This window comes from Ochotona curzoniae, unplaced genomic scaffold, assembly GCF_017591425.1.
Source record: "Ochotona curzoniae isolate NIBS_2020 unplaced genomic scaffold, NIBS_Ocur_1.0 contig_3498, whole genome shotgun sequence".
Classification (NCBI taxonomy): Eukaryota; Metazoa; Chordata; class Mammalia; order Lagomorpha; family Ochotonidae; genus Ochotona; species Ochotona curzoniae.
Window position 1 is genome coordinate 11963509 of NW_024465885.1, and position 22239 is coordinate 11985747.

General features: G+C 41.0%; 1 protein-coding gene across 4 annotated transcripts in view; it reads left to right on the forward strand.

Moving 5' to 3' along the window:
- SENP7 (SUMO specific peptidase 7) overlaps window positions 1–22239 on the forward strand; it is a 153039-nt gene that overhangs the window by 27786 nt on the left and 103014 nt on the right. For 2 of the 4 annotated variants that reach the window (XM_040980558.1, XM_040980557.1), the window contains exons 3-4: window positions 3430–3527; window positions 14927–15124. In XM_040980558.1, the coding sequence (XP_040836492.1) occupies window positions 3430–3527; window positions 14927–15124 (296 nt within the window). Of the gene's footprint in view, window positions 1–3429; window positions 3528–12944; window positions 13101–14926; window positions 15125–22239 lie in introns of those variants that run through there. The other 2 variants (XM_040980559.1, XM_040980560.1) reach the window with 2 other exon arrangements.

Consider the following 22239-nt stretch of genomic DNA (forward strand, 5'->3'; position numbering starts at 1 on the left):
TCTCTAACGCTGGTTTAGGGTCCCAAGGTCTTGGGCTGTCCTTGACTGCTTTCCCAGGCTATAAGCAGGGAGCTGGATGGAAAGTGGAGTAGCCTCGACATGAACTTTTGCCCATAAGGGATCCTGGTGCACGTCGAGGATTTGACCATTAGGCTATCTCGCTGGGTCCCTAGAAGGATTCTTTTTTTTTTTTTTTTTTTGCTTTAAAGATTTGTTTATTTTTGTTGCAAAGTCAGATATACATAGAGGAGAAGAGACAGAGAGGAAGATCTTCCATTCGATGATTCACTCTCCAAGTGAACACAATGGCTGCAGCTGCTCTGATCTGAAGCCAGGAGCTTGGAACTTCCTCAGATCTCCCACGTGGGTGCAGGGTTCCAGGGCTCTGGGCTGTCCTCGACTGCTTTCCCAGGCCACAAGCAGGGAGCTGGGTGGGAAGTGGAGCTGCTGGGATTAGAACCAGCACCCAAATGGGATCCTGGTGCGTTCAAGGCGAGGACTTAAGCTGCTAGGCCACCGTGCTGGGACTGGAAGGATTCTTTTTGATTTTAGTGTCAAACTGATGTGAGTTTCTTCAGAAGAGTTTGATAGTGTTCCATCTTACTCAGTATTTTGGAATAGTTAGAAAAAATATTAGAGTTATTTTCTCTGAATGTTTTGTATAATTTAGTAGTGAAGTCATCAGTCTTGAACTTTTCTTTGACGGGAGATCTTTTTATGAGGTTTTTAAAAAAAGTAATGAGATTACAGACACATGTGGGTGATGGAAGATTTTTGATTATTGCTTTAATCTGTTTGCTTGCTATGGGTCTGTTTTTATTGCCTATCTATTTTGTCTATATCTTCCTGATTTAATCTTGGTAGGTAATGTATATTCTGGAATTTGTCCATTTCTTTGAGGTTTTCTAGTCTGTTAGCATGTAATTCTTAATTATAGTTTCATATGATCCTTTGTATTTCAGTGGTGTCCATTGCAATGCCTCCTTTTTCATTCTAATTCTATTTATTTGAATTTTTTCTTTTTCTTTTTTAGCCTGGTTAGTGGTTTATGTATTTTAATTTTTAAAAAAGATGTATTTACTTTTATTGGAAAGGCAGATGTACAGAGAAGGAGAGACAGAGAGAAAGATCTTCCATCTGCTGGTTCACTTCCCAGGTGGTTGCAATGGCTGGAGTTGAGCCAACCTGAAGCCAGAAGCCAGAAGCCAAGAGCTTCTCAGGTCTCCCATGTGGGCACCAAGTCCCAGGGCTTTTGGCCATCTGTTTCTGCTTCCTAGACTGTAAGCAGGGAGCTGGATGGGAAGTAGAACATCCAGGACACAAACTGGCACCCATATGAGGTCTTGGAGTGTGTAAGGCAAGGATTTAGCCACTGAGCCCTTGCACTGGTCCCTCCCCTTCTGCTTATCCTTCCTGTGCTTCTGCTTCTCCTTCTCCTCCTTCCTGCTCCTCCTCCTGCTTCTTTGTTTCTTCATCGGTTTATCTTTTCTTTTCTTTTTCTTTTTTTTTTTTGGAAAGGAAATGTACAGAGAAAAGGAGAGACAGACAGAGAGATCTTCTGATAACTGGTTCACTCTCCAAATGGCTGCAATGGCTGGAGCTGAGCTGATCCAAAGCCAGGGTTCAGGAGCTTCTTCCAGATCTCCCATGCAGGTGCAGGTCCCAAGGCTGTGGGTCGTCCTCCAATGCTTTTCCAAGCCATAAGTAGGGAGTTAGATGGGAAGTGGAGCAGGTGGGACATGAACCAGCACCCATGTGGGATGCCAGCTCTTGCAGGCAGAGCCAATTGAGCCATTGTGCCAGCCACCATGTATTTTACCTTCGTTTTTTTGTTTTGTTGATCTTTTGTTTTTTGTTTCAGTTTCATCTTTTTTACGCTCTTTATTATTTCTTGCCTCCTGCTTTTGGGTTTGGCTTGTCTTGTTTATCTAAGTCTTTAAAATAATCATTAGATGTTTGAGATGTTTTTCTTTCTGATATAATCATTCTCCCTTAATAAATACTGTTTTTATTGTATTCTTACAGGTTTTAATATTGTGTTTTCATTTTAATGCTATTTAAAGAAAGTTGTTTTTTTCTTCCCAATTTAGGGTGCATACATTATTCCCGCAAAAAGGACTTCAAACTTTGTTTCAAGTGTGCTTCATAAAAAAATATAGTTAGCATTCCTAACCATCCAGACTAAGACTCCATTGGAGTCATATTCCACCCAACATCTGGTGCCCAAGTGACGGCTGTCACAACTGCCCAAAATGGATTGGTACATTCTAACCCCTACCCGTCCACCCTGAAACCCTGCTTCTGGATTCCCACTCCCCAGCTTTTCCAATGCCTGTGACTCCAGCTGGCCTCCAAGGGAAGTTCAAGTCCTGGTTCTTCCAAAGAGCTTCCCCAAACTGCCTTGACACCTTCTTGAAGAAAGTTTTTGTTTTTATATTTTTGTGATCTATCGATCAGTATAAAATTTTAATTTCCACGCACTTTTAAGTATTTTTTCTTGTTGATTTCTACTTTTATTCCTTTACAGTCTAAGAAGACTGTAAAGACATGGTATGATTTCTTTTTGAATTTGTTGAGGCTTGATTTGTGGCCTAATATGCATAAAACATAGATCATAGCTGGAGTCTGGAGCCCACCAAGGAGAGTTCAGGATGTTGGTTGGACAATTCAGGATGGGGCCTGGCCAACGCCTTAGTTGTGATGGTCTGCCTGCTACTGAGCTTGACTTAGCACTGGATATGTGTCTGTGTGTAAGCTTAACTGCCTAGGACATAACTCTAGTAAGCTTGGTGCTGGCCACGTTTACAGGCTCTGTCTGAGAGCACTACCTTGGGGATGAAGGCCTTTTTGGTTCTGTGTCTCACCATGTCATGTGTCTCAGGCCCCTATCTGAGGCAAAGTTCTAAGCTTAATTTCCTTTTTCCTCCTCACTGGCTGGAGAAGGTTCTGCTGCATGACGCAGTTTGGAGGAGGGTTGCAGAGGCAGTGCTTTAGCTACCTGTCTGATCCTGAGCTTATATTGCACCTGGATTTCACCGTTACCGAGTAGTGTTCATTGCTCAGGGAAGATGCCAGGGCTAATCAGACTGATAATGATACTTGCCGTGTTTAACCTGGCATAAAATGATTCTTACTACTTCTGTTAAGCAGTTATTTTTGTAGTTATTTGGAATAACTTTGCAGTTATATGGAATCTCAAAGTGCTGATTTGCTGACTAAAGCAGCTCAGGTATTCTAAAATGTCTTTCTGCTATTTTTTTTTTTAGTGAACTTATATTTCTGTACTAGACAAAGAGGCAAGTATTCTACAGAATTTTTTTTTCCTTTGTGAACTATGAATTTGGCTGTGTAGTTTATAAGGAAAGTTAATACCTTAATTGCTTTGTGATAATGTTATTTTATCATTAACATTGAATATTTTATTTCTAGTGGAAAAGAAGCCCAAGAAATAAAGTCCTCTCTCTAGATCATAAGAGTAAAAAAGCTGTCCACGAGTGTCCTGTCACTTTGAAGGCATCACCAGAAAGGTAAGATACGCAGGTGACATTGTATTGCCTTATACCTTATATAAACAGTGTGACTACAGGTTCATGTGTGCTCTTTGAGTCTCCTCAGATACAAAAATGCTTAAAATAGAAGTAGTGAGCTTTAAGGTTTCTTTAAGCTCTAACTTTTTATGATTGTGTAGCATGTTATGCCTTCCTTTCATGTATTTGGAACATCTTGGTAAGCTTTAGCTGACAATGCAAGAGTTACATGTAGAATGTTAATACTGCTTGATTCATCATCGTTAGTCAGCAGTGGAAAAAATGCTCCATTTAGTAACTGTGGTCCTATATTCATAGGACTTATAGATTCAAGTACTTATTAATATAGGGGAATTCAATATCTAGAGAATTTGAATTATAGTTACAATCAAAAGCAATATAGACCATTGTAGTATTGAATATCAGAAAATAATTATAAAATATTTATTTTATAAAATGGTATGGGATTTATTTCTTAGATCAGTGAATAAAAAAAGAACAATAACAAAGTAAAAATGACAAAAATCAAAGATGCTTCAAACTTAGTAATTATATAAAAACAGCAATTAGATAAGCTGGTCTTTATATTTCCTTTTAAGTAAACTTTTAGGAAATATAAAGATATATTGGTGACTACATAGTGTGTTAGAAACCCTCTGACCTGTCATCTAATAATGCAGTATTATAGATGCAATGATGATGATTCGATACACAACACAATAATAGACTTATTTTACAGTTCTTGTTTCTCTAAAAATAATTAGTATAAAATTGAATTTTGAGAGTCATTGCTGTGAAAATAAAGGAATCATTTTTTAATGTTCAAAGTCCAATTACATTTTCTATAAGTTTTGCATTTACAGGAGTGTTTCATTTTGTGGGAGAGATTTTGAATGCAATGTATGATTCAGAAATATAACATTTAAATATAATTTCTGTCTTTTATTTATTTAATTTTAAATAATTAATTCATTTTTATTTTGAAGATGATTTACATATTTGAGAGGGATACATGCCCATGTGGACCACATGGGCTGGGCATGGTTGAGGAATGGGGGAAAGTGGATGAGACAACTGCTTCTGATCTCTTTTGTTCTTGTATCTGGGGAAAGTGCGAAAAGAAAGAGAAAGGACTGCTCCCAGCAGCCCAACTGCATTAGTATCCAGGAATGAGGGAAGGTCATCTGATGTCTTCACAGGGTCCCTGGGGTGGAGTATGTTCCGAGCACTCTGCTTAGGTGGTTTTGATAATTCTGAGATGCTATTGATTTCAGTGCTCCAAAGTTGAGGAAATCCTTCCAATGTCTGTTAGCTGACATAGTCTACGTCAGTGTCTTGATTCACAAAGATAATTGTCCAGGAGAGCTGTCCAATTTGTTCTGTCCTCCATGGTACTAGATGTCCTCTGCAGACCGCAATGAATTGGTTGTCATGTCCTCCATGAACATCTGGGCATGCCTTTCATTGCACAGGCCTCAGCAATTGTGCAGACCCAGTTCTCACATATGCATTGCTTGGTCAGACCACAGATCCTGTGATTTTTGACTGGTTGGAGTTCTGAGCCCAGGGTTCCATAGGGGACTCTCCAAAGAAACTTTGCCAGAGATAACTCTCACTTGGCTCCTGGGGACAGCTGGGGACGGTCAGGCTCAGTCCATCATTTATGTCAGCCAACACACACATTGGTGGTGCAATGACTTGGTCAGTTCTGTCACCAGCCTCATCTCATATGTACACTAATGGATGCTGCAGCTCAGCCCAGCCCTGCCCACCATATGCTTGGCTCTCCTGTACACCAGAGGACACTGCAACCTAGTCAAAATGACACCCTATAGCCCCTGCTAGGCCCATCTCCAGCCTGGGTTCCTGCACAAGCCTCTGTGTAACAGACTGACCCAGTCTGTCCAACACCCATTCAATTCTTGTGCATATCAATGGACGTTGGATCCAAGCATAGCCCAACCAACCGCATTCTCCAGCTCAAGACTCATACTGGCAGGTGCCACCACTGTCTAGCCAGAGACCTGTCCTCAGATCTGGTTCTCATAGTGGGAATTGCAACCCATCAGAGAAGTGCCCACTGTTTCCCTACTGAGCCCACTCCTATTCCCGGATCTTGCATTTGCCAGGTGGTTCTACACTCTAGTCTGATAGGACTTGCCCATTCCCAGCACTTGCTAGCTAATGCTGCATTACTGCCCCCATTCTAACCGTTACACTCACTAGTGGGAACTGCAGCCCAACATGGATGTGTGCTTAGCTCTCCAACCAGGCCTGCTCTCAGCCACAGATCTTACATGTGCCAGCAGTTGCCTTGCCCCTTCCCAGCATGGCATAGCCCATTTCCCAGCTTGGCTTTTGCCATCAGATGCTGTGGCCTGGCCTGACCCAGCCTGGCCTGTCCCCAGTCCCAACTCTTGTTGAGGGGTACTGCAGCCCAGTTCTTCTAGCTTGCCTCCCTCACTGACTTTCCTGCATACCAGTAGGTGTGATAACCTAACCTTGCCCAGCATGGCCTGCATCCTATCTTTGCTCCTGCACATGCCACTATGCTAAGGTTTGGCCTGGCTGCCCCCTCAGAGCCAACCCATACACCTGCCGACAAGTGAAGCAGCCCTGCCCAGCATGACCAACTCCAGCCCCGACTCACATGCTTACCAACAGAAGCAGTGGCCCACCAGGGGAGTTCCCCAAGTTTCTTAATTAGCTCCAGACCCAGATTTCATGTGTGCCAGTGGGCGCTAGGCCCTTACCTGGCAGTCTGCTTTCCTCCCCAGTGTTGGCCTTTGAGTGCGCTGGTGGATATTGCGACCTGGCCTGCCTCACACCAGTTCTTGGGTGTACCTGTGGTTACTACCCCTGGACTAGCCTGGCCTGTTTCCAATCCCAGTGCCCATGAGTGTTGCTGAGTTCCACAGTCATGTCTAACTCAGCCTGTTCCCATGCTAACTCTCAAACAAACAGATTGGTATGACAGTCCCACAGGAATGAGCTTGTGATTCTCCACAGAATCTGCTCCCTGACCCGGTTCTCTCATGGGATGATTAGTGTCATGGCCCAGGCTAACATCGTGAACCACTGCTCCAAGATTCACTGACGGGCACTGTGGTTAAGCTCTGGTAGGCAGGCCCTGCAGCCATGCCTTTTGTGGGCACTGGATGGCAGTTTTGGTGCTAACTAGCCCAGCTCAGGTCTCCCACATGGATGGGTATATTGGTGTGACTCCAAAAGATCATCTGGTTTCCCTCCTTCAGACCACCCAGACTCAGCCCCCTTGTATTCCTGAAAGTGCAGTATCCAGGTGGATAGAAGTCCTCCAGAAGTAGCTCCTCACCTGTCATGTTCTGTCTCAGCGGTCCTTCTTCCCACACATCTCCAAGCCCACTTCCCAAAGCAATCCATAGTCCCTGATGCCTGCTACTCTTGTGGTATGCCATGTCAGCCTGGGACCTTGCCTGCCTACCTAGAACCCATGCACATTTGCATGCTAGTCCTCAGACCCTGTCTGTCAGCATGCTGGTATCTGCAAAAAATAAAAAGCTTAAAAAAATAATAATTGGGCCTGGCGTGGTAGCGTAGCGGCTAAAGACATCGCCTTGCATACGCCTGGATCCCATATAGGTGCCAGTTCTAATCCTGGCTGCCCCACTTACCATCCAGCTCCCTGATTGTGGCCTGGGAAGGCAGTCAAGAACAGCTCAAAGCCTTGGGACTTTGCACCATGTGGAATACCCGGAGGAGGCTCCTGGCTGCTGGCTTCGAATCGGCGCAGCTCCAGCCATTGCAGCCGCTTGGGGAGTAAATCAACGGACAGAGGATCTTCCTCTTTGTGTCTCCTTCTCTCTGTATATCTGACTTTCAAAAAAAAAAGAAGAAATAAAGAAAAAGAATAGATGACTATGCTGGCACACTGGTATAGTTAACTCAAATTTGGTGTGAATCAGGTCTGCAATGCCCACCAGCTGTTAGCTGCTTTTCTCCCAGTAGTGCAACACCTGCCTAGGTACAGTGCAAGTTAGGAAGGTGCCTACAATTGTGGACAAAAATAATTTTTTTTAAGATTTATTTATTTATATTGGAAAGGCAGACATACAGAGAGGAAGATCCTCCGTCTGATGATTCACTCCCCAGATGGCCATGACAGCTGGAGCTGAGCTGATCCGAAGCCAGGAGCCAGGAACCACACCCCTCCGACCAGGTCCTCCATGTGAGTTCAGGGTCTCAAGGGCTCGGACCATCCTCCGCTGCCCTCCCAGGTCACAGGCAGTGGAAACAGGGCTGCCAGGACATAAACGGTTCCCACATGGGATCCTAGTGTGAGCAAGGTGAGGACCCCAGCCATGAATCTATTGTGCCGGGCCCTTCTTTTCTTTTTTAAAAATTTATTTATTTTGATTGGGAAGGTAAATTTACAGAAAGAAGGAGAAACAGAAACATCGTCCATCTACTGGTGTATTTCCTGAATGACTGTGACAGTTGGAGCTAGCCAATCTGAAGCCAGGAGCCAGGAACTTCTTCCCGGTATCCCACACTTGGGTGCAGGGCCATCTTCTACTGCTTTCCCAGGCCACAAGCAGGGAGCTGGATGGGAAGTGGAGCTGCTGGGATTAGAACTGCCGCCCATATGGGATCCCGGAGCATTCAAGGCGAGGACTTAAACCACTAGGGCACACCATGCTGGGCGCAGCACAGCTCTTATGCCCTTGTATTGTATTTTTTAGACATGCTCTTAAATATTTAAAATTTGAGGTTTTTTTTTTTGGCAAATTCTCTGATATATGATTTAGAAAAATTGAATTAAAACCCTAGTGAAGAGTGTGCATCTTTCATGCTAGTGTATCTTTGTGGATGTTCTGGAGTTTTGATTCTTTTGAAAACATCTGCTATATTCAGACAGACATTTGGGATGAATAGTATGTCTAGAAATGGAGATAGAATTTAACATACAAGTTTTTTGGATATAATTGTGTTAGTAGAGGTAAACTTACAGGTAGGTAAACTTACCGAGGTAAAGTTAGAGGTAAACTTTACCTAATCTCAGATGAAGTGATTTGGCTTGAAGCAATGAATAGGGATTGATAATGGCATGTTTTCTCTTTTCAGAAGCATGCATTTCTTGGGCAGATTGACTTTTTTTTCAACCAGAAAACCAGTTTTTTTTTTTTTAAGATTTATTTATTTATATACTACTGGAAAATTAGAGATACAGAGAGGAGGGGAAACAGATCTTTTGTCCATTGATTCACTCCCTAAGCAGTCTGAGTGACTGGAGCTGAGGTGATTTGAAGCCAGGAGCCAGGAGCCTCTTCTGGGTCTCCATTCAGGTTCAGGGTCTCAAGGCCTTTAGTCTGTCTTCTACTGCTTTCCCAGGCCACAATCAGGGAGCTGGATGGGAAATGGGCCTGCTGGAATTAGAACTGACACTTATATGGGATCAGGGTGCATGCAAGGTGAGGACTTTAGCCGCTACGCTACCGCACTGGGCCCTACAGAACCAGTTTTGTTTACTCATTTAAAGGGGATTCTCTTTTTTTCAGTTGATGTCACTGACAGTGATCTTGCAGAGCATGTGACTGTTTACCTGTTTGTCTGTTTATGAGCTAAGCAAATCATGCTATTGTTTCTGTTCCACTAATTACTCATTTGAGACATTTTGTCTGCCAGTCACAGAGCATGTGAGCAATGTGCGGTTAGAGCTGAGTAACTTCTATTTGTACTTATGTACTTATGTACAAGCCACTGCTGAGTGTTTATTGTATAGCAGGCGTTAGGATAAGCCAGAGTGGTGTGACTTAATTTTTGTTAACTTATGAGGTATCAATAGTTTAGGCTTTCATAGTTGAGAAATCTTAGGTCTGAATCATTATAAAAGGAAGAATATTTTTACTATGTCTCTGGAAATCCTAATTTATATTTTTAAGCTTGTTTGTTTGAAAGGTTGGATGGCTGGAACAGCAACAGAAGGAAAGAGCTAGGGATCTTCTATTTGCAAGTTCATGTCCTAGATGCCTGCAGCAGCCAGGCTGAACCTGGGATCCAAGAAATCCATCTGGGCTTCTCATGCAGGGGGCAGAAACCTAAAAGTCTGAGCCATCACGTGCTGCCTCCCAGGGTGCACTGGATCAGGATGCTGGATGGGAGATGGAAGAAGTGGGATTTGATCCAAGGTCCCCGATAGGGGATATGGGCAACATAGTGATGACTGCACTCTGCACAACAGTGCCAGCCCCTAAATCTAATACTGTAAGTTAGATTTTTGGTTTAGTCAAATGCATTTTTGAATTCTGCTGGACCATGTGAGGAATTTTATAAATTACTGCTGTGTGTAGGGTAGTAAAAGCAACAAAATGGGAAATGGGAAAAAAAAATCCCTCTCCCCATTTTTTACTATGAGATGTATAATTCTGTCTATTGAACTTGATCTCACTTTAGAGATTGTAGTGTCTTCTAATTCTTTTAAAAATTTTGTCAGCTTTATTGTGACATCATTTATACATTTTCATAAAAAATTTTCATATAAAATTTATACATTTTCATAAAAATTTTCATACAAAATTTATACATTTTCATCTTTTAAAAAGATGATTAATTTTTATTGGAAAGACAGATATACAGAGACGAGATACAGAGAAAGACCTTCCATCTGCTGGTCATTCCCCAAGTGGCCACAGTGGCCAGAGCTGAGCTGATCTAAAGCCAGGCGCTTCTTCCAGGTTTCCCACATGATGCAGGGTCCCAGGGCTCATGATGAATTTACTTCCTGTCTCTGTAAGACTTTTTTGTTGTTGTTGTTTTGACATTTCATCTAAACAGAATTATATGTTCTTTTGTGTCTGACTTTGCCTAAGAATAACTGTTTTGAGGTTATGCATATTGTAGCAAGTGTCAGTATTTTGTTTCTTACTACTGCCAAGTAGTATATCATTATACTATTAGCAGTGAGCTGGAACAGAAGTTCTGCAGTCAGGAAATGAACTGGCTCCTATATGGGATGCCAGAATTGCAAGTTGTCATTTTACGTGCTGTGCCACAATGCTGGCCTCTGGTTGTGGTTCTGATATGCAGATCCTAATAACTAAATGATGCACAGTGTCCTTACTGGTTATTTGTCTTTCTTTATGAGAAATGTACATTTGCATATTTTGCTCTTTCTAGTTATATTTTTCTTTTTGGGTTATGAGAGATTTTGATATATCCTGGTTACAAGTGTTTAGTACAACATGATTTCCACATATTTTCTTTCCTTCTTTTGTCCTTTTCTTTTTTTAAAGATTTATTTATTTATTTATTTTAATGGAAGGGCGTATATATAGATATACAGAGAGGAGAGACAGAGAGGAAGATCTTGTGTCTGATGGTTCACTCCCTTAGCAGCCACAATGGCTGCAGCTGAGCCAATCTGAAGCCAGGAGCTCTCCCAGATCTCCCATGTGGGTGCAGCGTCCCAAAGCTTTGGGCCGTCCTCAACAGCTTTCCCAGGACACAAGCAGGGAGCTGGATGGGAAGTGGAGCTGCTGGGATTAGAACTGGTGCCCATATGGGATCCCAGCACGTTCAAGGCGAGGACTTTAGCCGCTACACTATCGCACCGGGCCCTGTTCTTCTTTTCAATTTCTTTGATGAAGTCTCTTTATTTTTGTCTCTGTGATTTTGATGTCATAGCTAAGAAACTGTTCCTTGTCCAATGTCATGATAACTTAATTCACAATGTCAGCTCCTCTAATTTCTTTCCTTTTTTAATTTTTATTTTTCATGATATAGTTTTGTCGGCTCATGGATTTCCTCTTCCTCACTCCCTTTCCTTCCAACTGTTTCCCCCTATATAACAGTATAGTCTTTCAACAAAAATCACAAGTCGTTATTCTACTGCTTAAGTGTATCATGAGGTTGTAGGTATAGACAATAGTAGAAAGTCCAACATCCTATTTTTAAGATTTGTTTAACAGTTTCATTGGGAATCCTTCTTTTATTCAGGAGTAGAGATGATGCTGCAATGTATCTTCACTTATCAGTGTGCTAGTCTCTATTATAAGTTCCTCTAGATGAATATATGTATATACATGTTTACCTATATTTTTATTGATTTTATATTTTGCATGAAGATTTGTTATATCAGAGAGAACATATGATATTTGTGCTTTTGGGATTGGCTTATTGGAAAGTCAGATATACAGAGAGGAGGAGAGACAGAGAGGAAGATCTTCTGTCCAATGATTCACTCCCCAAGTGAGCACAACGGCCGATGCTACGTTGATCTGAAGCCAGGATCCAGGAACTTCTTCTGGATATCCCATATGGGTGCAGCATCCCAAAGCATCGGGCCGTCCTCAACTGCTTTCCCAGGCCACAAGCAGGGAGCTGGATGGGAAGTGGAGCTGCTGGGATTAGAACCGGCGCCCATATGGGATCCTGGTGCGTTCAAAGTGAGGACTTTAGCCGCTAGGCCACGCTGCCGGGCCTAACCATGTTCATCCCTTGCCGTGGTTCCCATGCTTGCCAGTATGTACAGCAGATTGATCCAGTCTGTTCTATATCCCATTCAACTCTCATACATGTCAATGGGCATTGAAGTGTAGTTTAACCCAACCAGCTCTACTATCCAGCCTGTACACATTCTGGTGGGTGCTACTCTCTGTGTAGCCACCACTGCTCCAGTACTGGTTCTCATGCTCTCTAGTGGGAGTGATAACCTAAGCGGGAGGTGCCCATTATTGAATTTGTTCTTTTGAAAAGTATCTGTTCATTTCCTTTACCCGTTTTTTTTCACAAGTTGTTTGTTTTGTTGTCACTGAGTTTCTGAAGCTTTTTTAAAATCCTGAATATTAGTCCCCTGTATAGAATATAGTATGCAAAGATTTTTCCTTGCATTCTTTTGATTACTTCTCGCTTTGTGATTACTTGAATTTTGATGTGGATATTTTGTATTTGTGTTCAAGAGGGAAATTCGTTTGTATTATCATTTTGTGTATATTCTTTTTTCTGGCTTTTGTGTCAAGCTAATACTGGCCTAGTAACTGTTTTGGAAAACACATTTGCTGAAATAAGTTTTGAGGTTTTGTATTAAAGATTTATTTTTGTTATTTTCTTATTGGAAAGGCAGATATACAGAGAGGAGAGACAGAGAGGAAGATCTTCCCTCTGATGATTCACTCCCCAAGTGAGCACAACGGCCGATGCTATGGCGACCCGAAGCCAGGAGCCTCTTCCGGGTCTCCCACGCGGGTGCAGGTTCCCAAAGCTTTGGGCCGTCCTCGACTACTGTCCCAGGCCACAGGCAGGGAGCTGGAAAGGAAGCGGGGCTGCTGGGATTAGAACTGGTGCCCATATGGGATCCTGGGCGTGCAAGGCGAGGACCTTAACCACTTGCGCCACCGCGCCGGGCCCAGTTTTGAGGTTTTGATATTCATTTTTCTTTAGATTTCAGTAGACTTCACTTGTGAGGCCATTTGCTCATGGACTGTGTGTATGAAATTTTGAAACTACGAATTAAAGATGGACTTCCGAGGAAACTGTTAAACATATCTTACAACAGGATGCTGGAGTTTCTACCGTTGTCTATACCTGCATGTCATGGTACACTTAAATAAGAGTGATGGGCTTGTGACTGTTTTTGAATGAGTATAGTGTTTCAATAATACAGGGAAAATGGTGGTGGGAAGGGGAAATCTTTTAGCCTGGCATCCATGTGGGATCCTTGCATTTGTGAGGTGAGGATTTAGCCACTGGACCATTGTGCAGGATCCTATCATTGATTTTTAAAAAAAGATTTGTTTATTTTTATTGGAAAGTCAGGTATACACAGAGAAGAAGAGATAAAGAGGACGTTCTTTTTCTGCTGGTTCACTCCCCATGTGGCTGCAGTGGCCGGAACTCACCAATCTGAAGGCAGGAGCCAGGAGCTTCTTTCGGGTCTCCCACGTGGGTGCAGGGTCCGAAAGCTTTGAAGCATCCGTGACTGCTTTCCCAGCCACAGGCAGGGAGCTTGATGGGAGGCAGAGCTGCCCTATTGGTACCCATAAGGGATCCTGGCATGTGCATGTCGAGGACTTCAGCCACTAGGTTACCATGCTAGGTTCCTGGAAATAAATTCTGATAAAATATTACGTCTATCAAAAACCACAAAAAGCATAGGTTCTTGTCTCCTAAATTTAAAGTTAACTCTTTTTGTATGGATATTATTGCTACTTATATAGGTATCCTTCAATACTAAGTTTAAGGGCAGGTATTATTCTTTCTTTTTACTTGAAGGATAGAGTGACAGAGAGCGAAAGACACGTATCTCCCATCTGCTGATTTCTCTTCAAGTGGCCACACAGGTGGGCAGTGCCGAGTAGAAGTCATCTCCCTCCCTCCCTCCCTCCCTCCCTTCCTTCCTTCCTTTTTTTTAATGCTTGAAGATGATCGGCTCAATCAGTCAAGCGACCTCTATTTTGTTTTTTAGATTTTTGTTTGTTCACATTTTTAGGTTATTCTAAAGGTAGACAGAGACAGAGAGATCTTTTGTCCCGTGGTTCACTCCCCAGATACCTTCAGCAGCTAGACCCAGGGCTGCAGGCCAGGTATTCTGATACGGAACGTGGGCATCTCAAATAGCATCTCAACTACAGTGCCAAAGGCCACCCGGCGTCCTTAGTTTGAATGATTTTTAAGATAAGCATGTGCTTAAACTAAATCACATTTAAAAATTATTTATTTTTGTTTGAAAGGCAGATTTACAGAGAGAAGGACATATGCACACATGCACACAGAAAGAGAGAGAGGGAGATCTTCCTTCCTCTGGTTCACTCCCCAAGTGGCCTCAATGGCCAGAGTTGAGGTGATCCAATGCCAGGAGCCAGGAGCTTCTTCCCGTCTCTTATGTGGGTACCGGACCTGAACCATCTTTCACTGCTTTCCCAGGCCATGAGTACGGAGCTGGATTGGAAATGGAGCATCCAGGACAAGAACTGGCACCCATATGGGACACTAACACTGGAATTGGATAATTAACTGGCTGTGCCACTGTGCCAGCCCCAAGAAAAATACATCTTGAGTGTAGAACAAGTTGTATTTGTGATAAGATTTGCAAATGTGTATTGCCCTCCCACTAACAGTGTGAATAATTGTGAATGGGTTAGGAATCTAACAGGTCTAAATACAAATGAATGACCATAGTTGTTGCATACCTGACAGAATGGTGAAAACAATTTCAGCTTAAGTGAAGTGTCTTTTTCATTTAAACATAATGTTTGAGAATTACTGTGTATCTGTGTATTTGTCTTACAATATTTACTATTCTAAGTAATTGCTTGAAGAATTAAAATTCAGAACTTCTGAAACTGTTTGACATAGTTTATGATAAATTAATGTTTTATACAATGTTTAGTATCATATGTATTAATCATTTATATATGTAACAGGCAACTCAAAGTTATGTTGACGAATGTCCTATTGACGGATTTAGGACGAAAATTCAGAAAGACCCTACCTAGAAATGGTGCTAATTTGTGCGATGTCTACGAGGTGCAATCAGACTCATTGCCTTCGACATCTGTTGACAGCATAGAGACATGTCAAAAGTTAGAACCTCTCCACCAAAGCCTTAATTTATCTGAAAGGTATGTTGTTCAGTGTTATTTTGTTCAAGTTACCACATTTGAGATAATATAAATCCAATACTCTTAAAAGTTGTTGGAAATAATTTGCCTCACTGTAAGGCAAATCCCAAAGCTGGCAAGCTTGATTACAAAGTCAGATGATTCTACACTTCATTAAGTGGACTGACATGGAATAACATTTAAAAACAAGTGTTTTTAACATATATAACACTTATAATAATTTGATTCACGTGTATGTTTTTTAGGAATTATGTAAAATGAAGATGTGTATATATGCAAGAGTGTATAAATGATTATATATTTAATTTATTCATATTTAGTATGTCTTCAAAATGTTATATAGTTTAGAACCTCATCATTGTTTTTGTGAATCTCCTTGCTTTTGTATCAGTTTTGAAAAAAGGGATTATACTAATATGTTGCCTTCAGTTCTTCATGCTAAATATAATGTTTGCTATTGAAAAAAGAAAGGGACCTATTTTGTGTCTGTCTATGTGTATGTGTGAAGGATTTATTTATTTATGTGAAAATCAGAGTTAAACAGAGAGAGGGAGAGGCAGAGATCCTTCATTTGCTTCTTTACTCCCCAAAAGGCCACAGTAGATGGGGTGAGCCAAGCAGAAGCAAAGATCCAGGAGTTTCATCAGCATCTCCCACATGGATGGCAGGGGTCCAATGTCTTGAACCATTTTCTGCTGTTTTTCCCAGACCATGAGTAGGAAGCTGAATAGAAATGGAGCAGCTGGAATAGGAATTGGCACAGGTAGCCACAAAGCTATACCCTATATATTTTTTTTAATTACATGTACAATCTGCGGCTAAAACCTAGGTGTTAGTTCTAGGAACTTGTGACAATTTATAATAATATATTTTACATAATTTAATTTATAGTTTTAGGCCTAAAATGAAAATTTTAAAGCATGCAATTTTATTTTCAATTAGAATAACTTTCCATTAGCTTTGATTACAATCTATCACCTGAATGTCAATGTATAAATTCTTGAGAAGTAAAAGCCTTGATTAAAAATTGCTGACTTGGGCCCAGCACAGTGGCACAAGTGGTTAAAGTCCTCGCCTTGCATGCCTGGGATCCCATATGGGCGCCGGTTCTAATCCCAGCAGCCCCGCTTCCCTTCCAGCTCCCTGCTTGTGGCCTGGGAAAGCAGTCGAGGAGGGCCCAAAGCTTTGGGACCCTGCACCCGCGTGGGAGACCCGGAAGAGGCTCCTGGCTTCGGGTCGCCATAGCTTGGGCCGTTGTGCTCACTTGGGGAGTGAATCATCAGACGGAAGATCTTCCCCTCTGTCTCTCTTCCTCTCTGTATATCTGACTTTCCAATAAAAAATAAAAAAAATTGCTGACTTTCTAGTAACTTTTTTTTTTTTAAAGATTTATTTTTATTGCAAAGTCAGATATACAGAGAGGAGGAGAGACAGAAAGGAAGATCTTCCGTCCGATGATTCATACTCCCCAAGTGAGTGCAACAGCGGATGCTATGCCGATCCGAAGCCAGGATCCAGTAACCTTTCCTGGGTCTTCCACATGGGTGCAGGGTCCCAAAGCATTGGGCCGTCCTCAACTGCTTTCTCAGGCCACAGCAAGGAGCTGGATGGGAAGTGGAGCTGCTGAGATTAGAACTGGTGCCCATATGGGATCCTGGTGCGTTCAAGGCAAGGACTTTAGCCGCTAGGCCACGCTGCCGGGCTCACTTTTTTTTTGAAAGATTATTTATTGTACTTGAAAGAGTTATAAAGAGGCAGACAGAGGTCTTCCATTTGCTGGTTCACTTCCCAAATAGCTGCAACAGCTAGAGCTGGGCTGATCTGAAATTGATCGCCAGGAGCTTCTTCTGGATCTCTTACATGCGTGCAGAGTCTCAAGACCCTGAAGATCCTCCACTGTTTTCCCAGGGTCCAAGCAGAGAGCTGGATGGGAAGTGGAGCAGCTGGTACTATTTGGTGACTCATAGGATGCTGGCATTACAGGCACACAAACTGGCTATGATACTTCACTGGCTCTTTTAAGGTGTCTGAATGTAATACCATATGTTCGTTTGAAAAAGAAACATATTTAAGAAGGTAAAACAAGTTTAATGAGACTGTCTTATCAAATACAATTTGAACTTTCATTTTGTTTAAAAGATGTTTTTTCTTTTTGTTATAAAGGCATTTGTGCAGAGAGAAAGAGAGCTAGAAAGATCTTCCATTCGCTGGCTCACTCACTAAATATCTGTAATGGCCTAGCTGAGCTCAACCAAAGCCAGGAGCCAGGAACTTCTTCCAGCTCTCTTACACAGTTGTAGGGTCCCATGGCTTTGGATCATCCTCTGTGGCTTTCCCAGGCCATAGGCAGAGGTTAGAAAATGGAGTATATGGGACTTGAATCAGTGCCCATATGGATCATGATGCCTGCAAAGGTAGGATTAGCTAATTGAGCCATTGTGCTGTGCTTATAAATTTTAACTTTGGAAAATACTGCAAATCATGGGGTCAGGCAACTTAACATCAATAATTTATGAAGTAACTTGCTGTGATTCTCTTGGATTCTAGCAGTCTGCTTCCTCAATGCAGGTGAACTAATCTTCTATGGTGTTGGCAAATCTAATAGGACTAAAATAATGACTGTTAATTCTTTTGACTCTTGTGAAAGTAAGCTGTAATTCTCTCTAACAGCAGAATCATCTTGCTTATGTCATGTTTTATTCCTTTTCTAATTGGGACAGTATAATATTTAATTTTCTCAGAATGATTTTTGCCACCAAGCAAATGAAATTTAAGTATGAGATGAAAATTCCCAAAGTATTCTCATTTGTTTTTTTCTTTCCTGTCCAGTTAGAGTGAATAGTCTGTTTTTGGATTGATTGCTATTTTATATTCCCTCTCTGTCTAAAGGCCCTCCCACATGACTCATTTTTACAAATTGGCAGTTGGAATTGTCTGTACTCCTCTTTTCTCCTTCCTCAGTACATCCATGGATTTGTTGTGTATAGCTCTTTTTCACTTCCAATTTTGTTTTGAAGCAAACACTTCATCATCTTAATTGACAGTTCAGTGAATTAATGCCTTTATCATTATGGTAGTAGACTTTGGTGCGTAGTCTGTTTCTTCTTAGGTTGTTATTTGATTGTCCACTTTAAAAGGCATATCTTTGTTTTTCTTAATAGAGTTACTAATTTTATATTAAAGGCAGAGTGACAGAGAAAGAGAACTGTTTTTTTTTTTTTTTGTTTGTTTGCTAGTTCAGTTTCCAAAAAAACCTACAACCATAGATGGGAGACTAGGCCAAAGCCAAAAGCCAGGGCCTCTGTGGATGTGACACATGGATGACAGAGAATATAGTAAGAAGTTCATGGAAAATGGAACTAAAAGAAATTCATTTGTGCAAAGAAATTTCAGATCTCTGTGTAGTTTTGTTTCCACAATACTCATTTTCCATGAAGAACACTTCTCATATGATTTGTCAGCTTTACTTCTTTAAAGTGTAACAATTGGTGCATGTAAAATGCTCAGTATTTTTTGAAGCCAAGATTACTTCTCTATAGATTTACACCTCTGGAATCTTTAATTAAACTACATTTTTTCTATCAGAATGAATCTTATTTATAAATACTACAATTTTGGTTACCACTAGGTAGAGATATCGCAAGCTTCAAATTAAAAGGTTAAAGAACTCTGCTGAGTATGGCTTTGAAAAGATGTTTCTGGGCCCAGCACCATGGCCTAGTGGCTAAAGTCTTTGCCTTGAACTCACTGGGATCCCAGATGGGCCTGGTTCTAATCCCAGTGGCCCCGCTTCCCTTCCAGCTCCCTGCTTGTGGCCTGGGAAAGCAGTCTAGGATGGCCCAAAGCTTTCGGACGCTGCACCTGTGTAGAGACCCAGAAGAGCTCCTGGCTCCTGGGTTCGAATCAGCTCAGTTCCGGCCATTGTGATCACTTGGAGAGTGAACGATTGGAGGAAAGATCTTCCTGTCTCTCCTCCCCTCTCTCTATATCTTACTATAAAATAACTAAATCTTAAAAAAAAAATGTTTCCTAGCTAGAATTTGCTATCTGCAATAGGGAGCTTATGCCCATTCTAGTCTTTGCTTGACTTTATCTTATTTTCAGTTTTACCTAGGCTGGGACTTTTTTTCAGAAAGATAAAAGGGAGAAAAATATATATTTTTAAAATTTATTACAAAGTTTGTTAAGTACCAAAACTACCACCTTGAACCCCAGAAGTGACATTTAAAAAATATTTATTTTAAATTGAAAGGCAAATTTATAAAGTAGAGATTCAGCAAGAAAGATCTTCCATCCATTGGCTCACTCCCCACATTGTCCCCATGGTCAGAGCTGAGCTGATCTGAAGCCAGGAGCCAGGAGCCAGGAGCTTCTTCCAGGTCTCACACATGATAAGTGTCTCAAGGACTTGGGCCATCCAACTCCTTGCTTTCCCAAGCCACAAGCAGGGACCTCCATCAGAAGTGCAGCAACCAGAATATTATCCGGCACTCAGGTGAAATCCTAATGCTTGAAGGTGGATTAGACTTCTGAACCACAGCACTGGCCTCTGATGTGGATTTTTGTTAGACATTTTATTTGTGTTCTAGAACCTAAAGGTAATGATACAGACTTTTAAGAGAGGACATTTTGGGGCCTGGCACCTTGGCTCAACAGATATTAATGTCTGTCTTCAAGCATTGACATCCCATATGGGTACTGGCTGTGTTCCAGGGGCTCCCTTACTGATCCATCTCATTGCTTATGGCCTAGAAAGGCAGTGGAGGATGACCAAGTGTTCAGCATCCTTTTTGCATGTGGAAGACTCAGAAGAAGCTCTTAGCTTTGGATTGGCTCAGCTTTAGCTGTTGCAGCCATTTCGAGAATGATCCAGTGTATGCAGGATCTTTCCCTCTCTGTTTCCTTCTCTTTGTAAATCTGCCTTTCTAATAAAAACAAGACAATAAAGAGAGGACATGTTGGCCTTTTGATTTCTGGATAAGATTGAGAGGATAAATAGAAAACACACAGTTCAAGTAACTCTAGTTGAATGAAGAAAATGGTCAATGAATTTTAGGATATCAAACTTGGGCTTTGTAGAATGAATTGTTAAAAAATAAGTTTTGCTTTATTGCAGTCATATCCATATATATATATATATATACACATATATATGAAATTTAGTATCAGGGAAATACAGACATATGCACATATTCCATTAAGAAAAGTTAGCTCTAGTGGCTGGTATTGTAACACAGTGGATAAAGATGCTGCTGCAGTGGTGATATTCTGTATGGGCACTTGTTCATGCTGCAGGTGCTACTCCATTTTGATCTACCTCCCATCTGATAGCCTAGGAAAGCAAGGAAAAATGGCCCAAGTACGTGAACCCTGCTACCCATGTGGGAAATGTGAATGAGCCTCTAGGCTTCTGGCTTTTGCCTGGTGCAGCCCCGGCCATTGTGAATGAGGGGATGGAAGATCTCTTTCCCTCTGCTTCTCTCTTTGTAACTTTGCTTTTCAAATAATAAAGTAAATATCATTTTAAAAGAAGTTATCTCCCACTGCTTAACAGTCTCCCTATGTGAGCCAAATGTATTTATTCAGTTTTTTCAATTTATTTTCTTCAATTTATTTATGTGTGTGTAATTTTCAAATATTACATGTTTCAGATATTGTGATGGCAACACTTTTGGGACACTATAGTATTTCTACATTTAAGTGAACAATATTCTAGTTAAGAGATAATTTATTTTTTATTTAATGTGGTAAAAGAAAAGAGCCAACTTAAAAAATCTGTGGATCTCTTTAAGAATATTACTCAAAAATGTTTTATACCTCTAGGTACTAATTTAGGAGGTATATTTTGAATTTTTTCATCTGGGTCAAAAGTAGATTTTTGGCAATCCTCTTAAAATGTCATATTGCATAATATTAGCAAAATGAAAGCTAAACTATTATCATATTTTTTGCTTTTAAAAATTTTAAAAAATCTTTAAATTTATTTGAAAGACACTTTTCAGAGAAGCAGAGACAGAGAGAAAAGTTTTCCATGTTTTAGTTTACTCCCCAAGTGACCACTGTGGCTGGAGCTGAGCTGATCTGAAGCAAGGAGCCAGGAGCTTCTTCTGGATCTCCTGTGTAAGTGTAGGGTCCCAGGGACTTGAACCATCCTCCACTGTGTTCTCAGGCTGAAAGCAGGGAGCTAGGTTGAAAATGGAACAGCTGGGTGTTGGGATTGATTGAATGGATAACAAAAAGTTGCTTAATGGAGAAATTATTTTATTAATCTACGCTATGACCATCATCCACACTTTCAGGATGATGCACTTTATTTAAGAATACACAGACTTTTATACCCCAAAAGAACACAGGTGTCACATAAAAGCTTTCATTAATCCTTATCTTATGTGAAGCTAGTAGTTCTTAGAATAATTATTTTTATGTTAGGAAAACTAAAAAAAGAGAGGGGGAAGACATTAATACAGCATCTTGGTATGCTTTGGTTTGTTATTTACAACTCAAGGAAAGCTAAGAACAGATAGTATTGAGACCAGGGATACTTTCTTCTGTTATTTTTAACCAGAGTGAGACTCAAAGGAGAGATAGCATCGGGGGATGCAGTCTGCCACTTGGTGTTCCAAGGTTAGTCACAAAGCCAGGAGTTCCTGGCTTATGAATAGCTTCCTTGTCCACCAATGTACTCAGCTCCTTCATCTGGGACACAAGCTGGCTCCCTGGGGGATACTGGTGCTGCAAACAAGGACTTAGTCTACTTAATCCACAGCTTCAGCCTTGCATTTTTTTTTTTTTGCTTTTTTATGTTACTGATTTATTAACAGCTATATTATCTTTCAATAAAAACTTTGCTTTTTTGAAAATTTATTCTTGACATGAAATTATGTTAATAGCTCCTGTCAGTTTTTAAACTTTATTAAATTCCATGATTCTCAGATACTTTCTCATGTATTCAGTGAGGAAACCATAATTCGTAATTGAAAAAATTAGAGTCTGAGAGAATAATCATGCAGAAAAGAGAGAATGACACCATTTTTAGGATACAGTATTTTCTCCCTTATCTGATTGCATTTCAAAATCTTTTTGCTGCAATTTTTAGTGTATTTATGATATGCTAA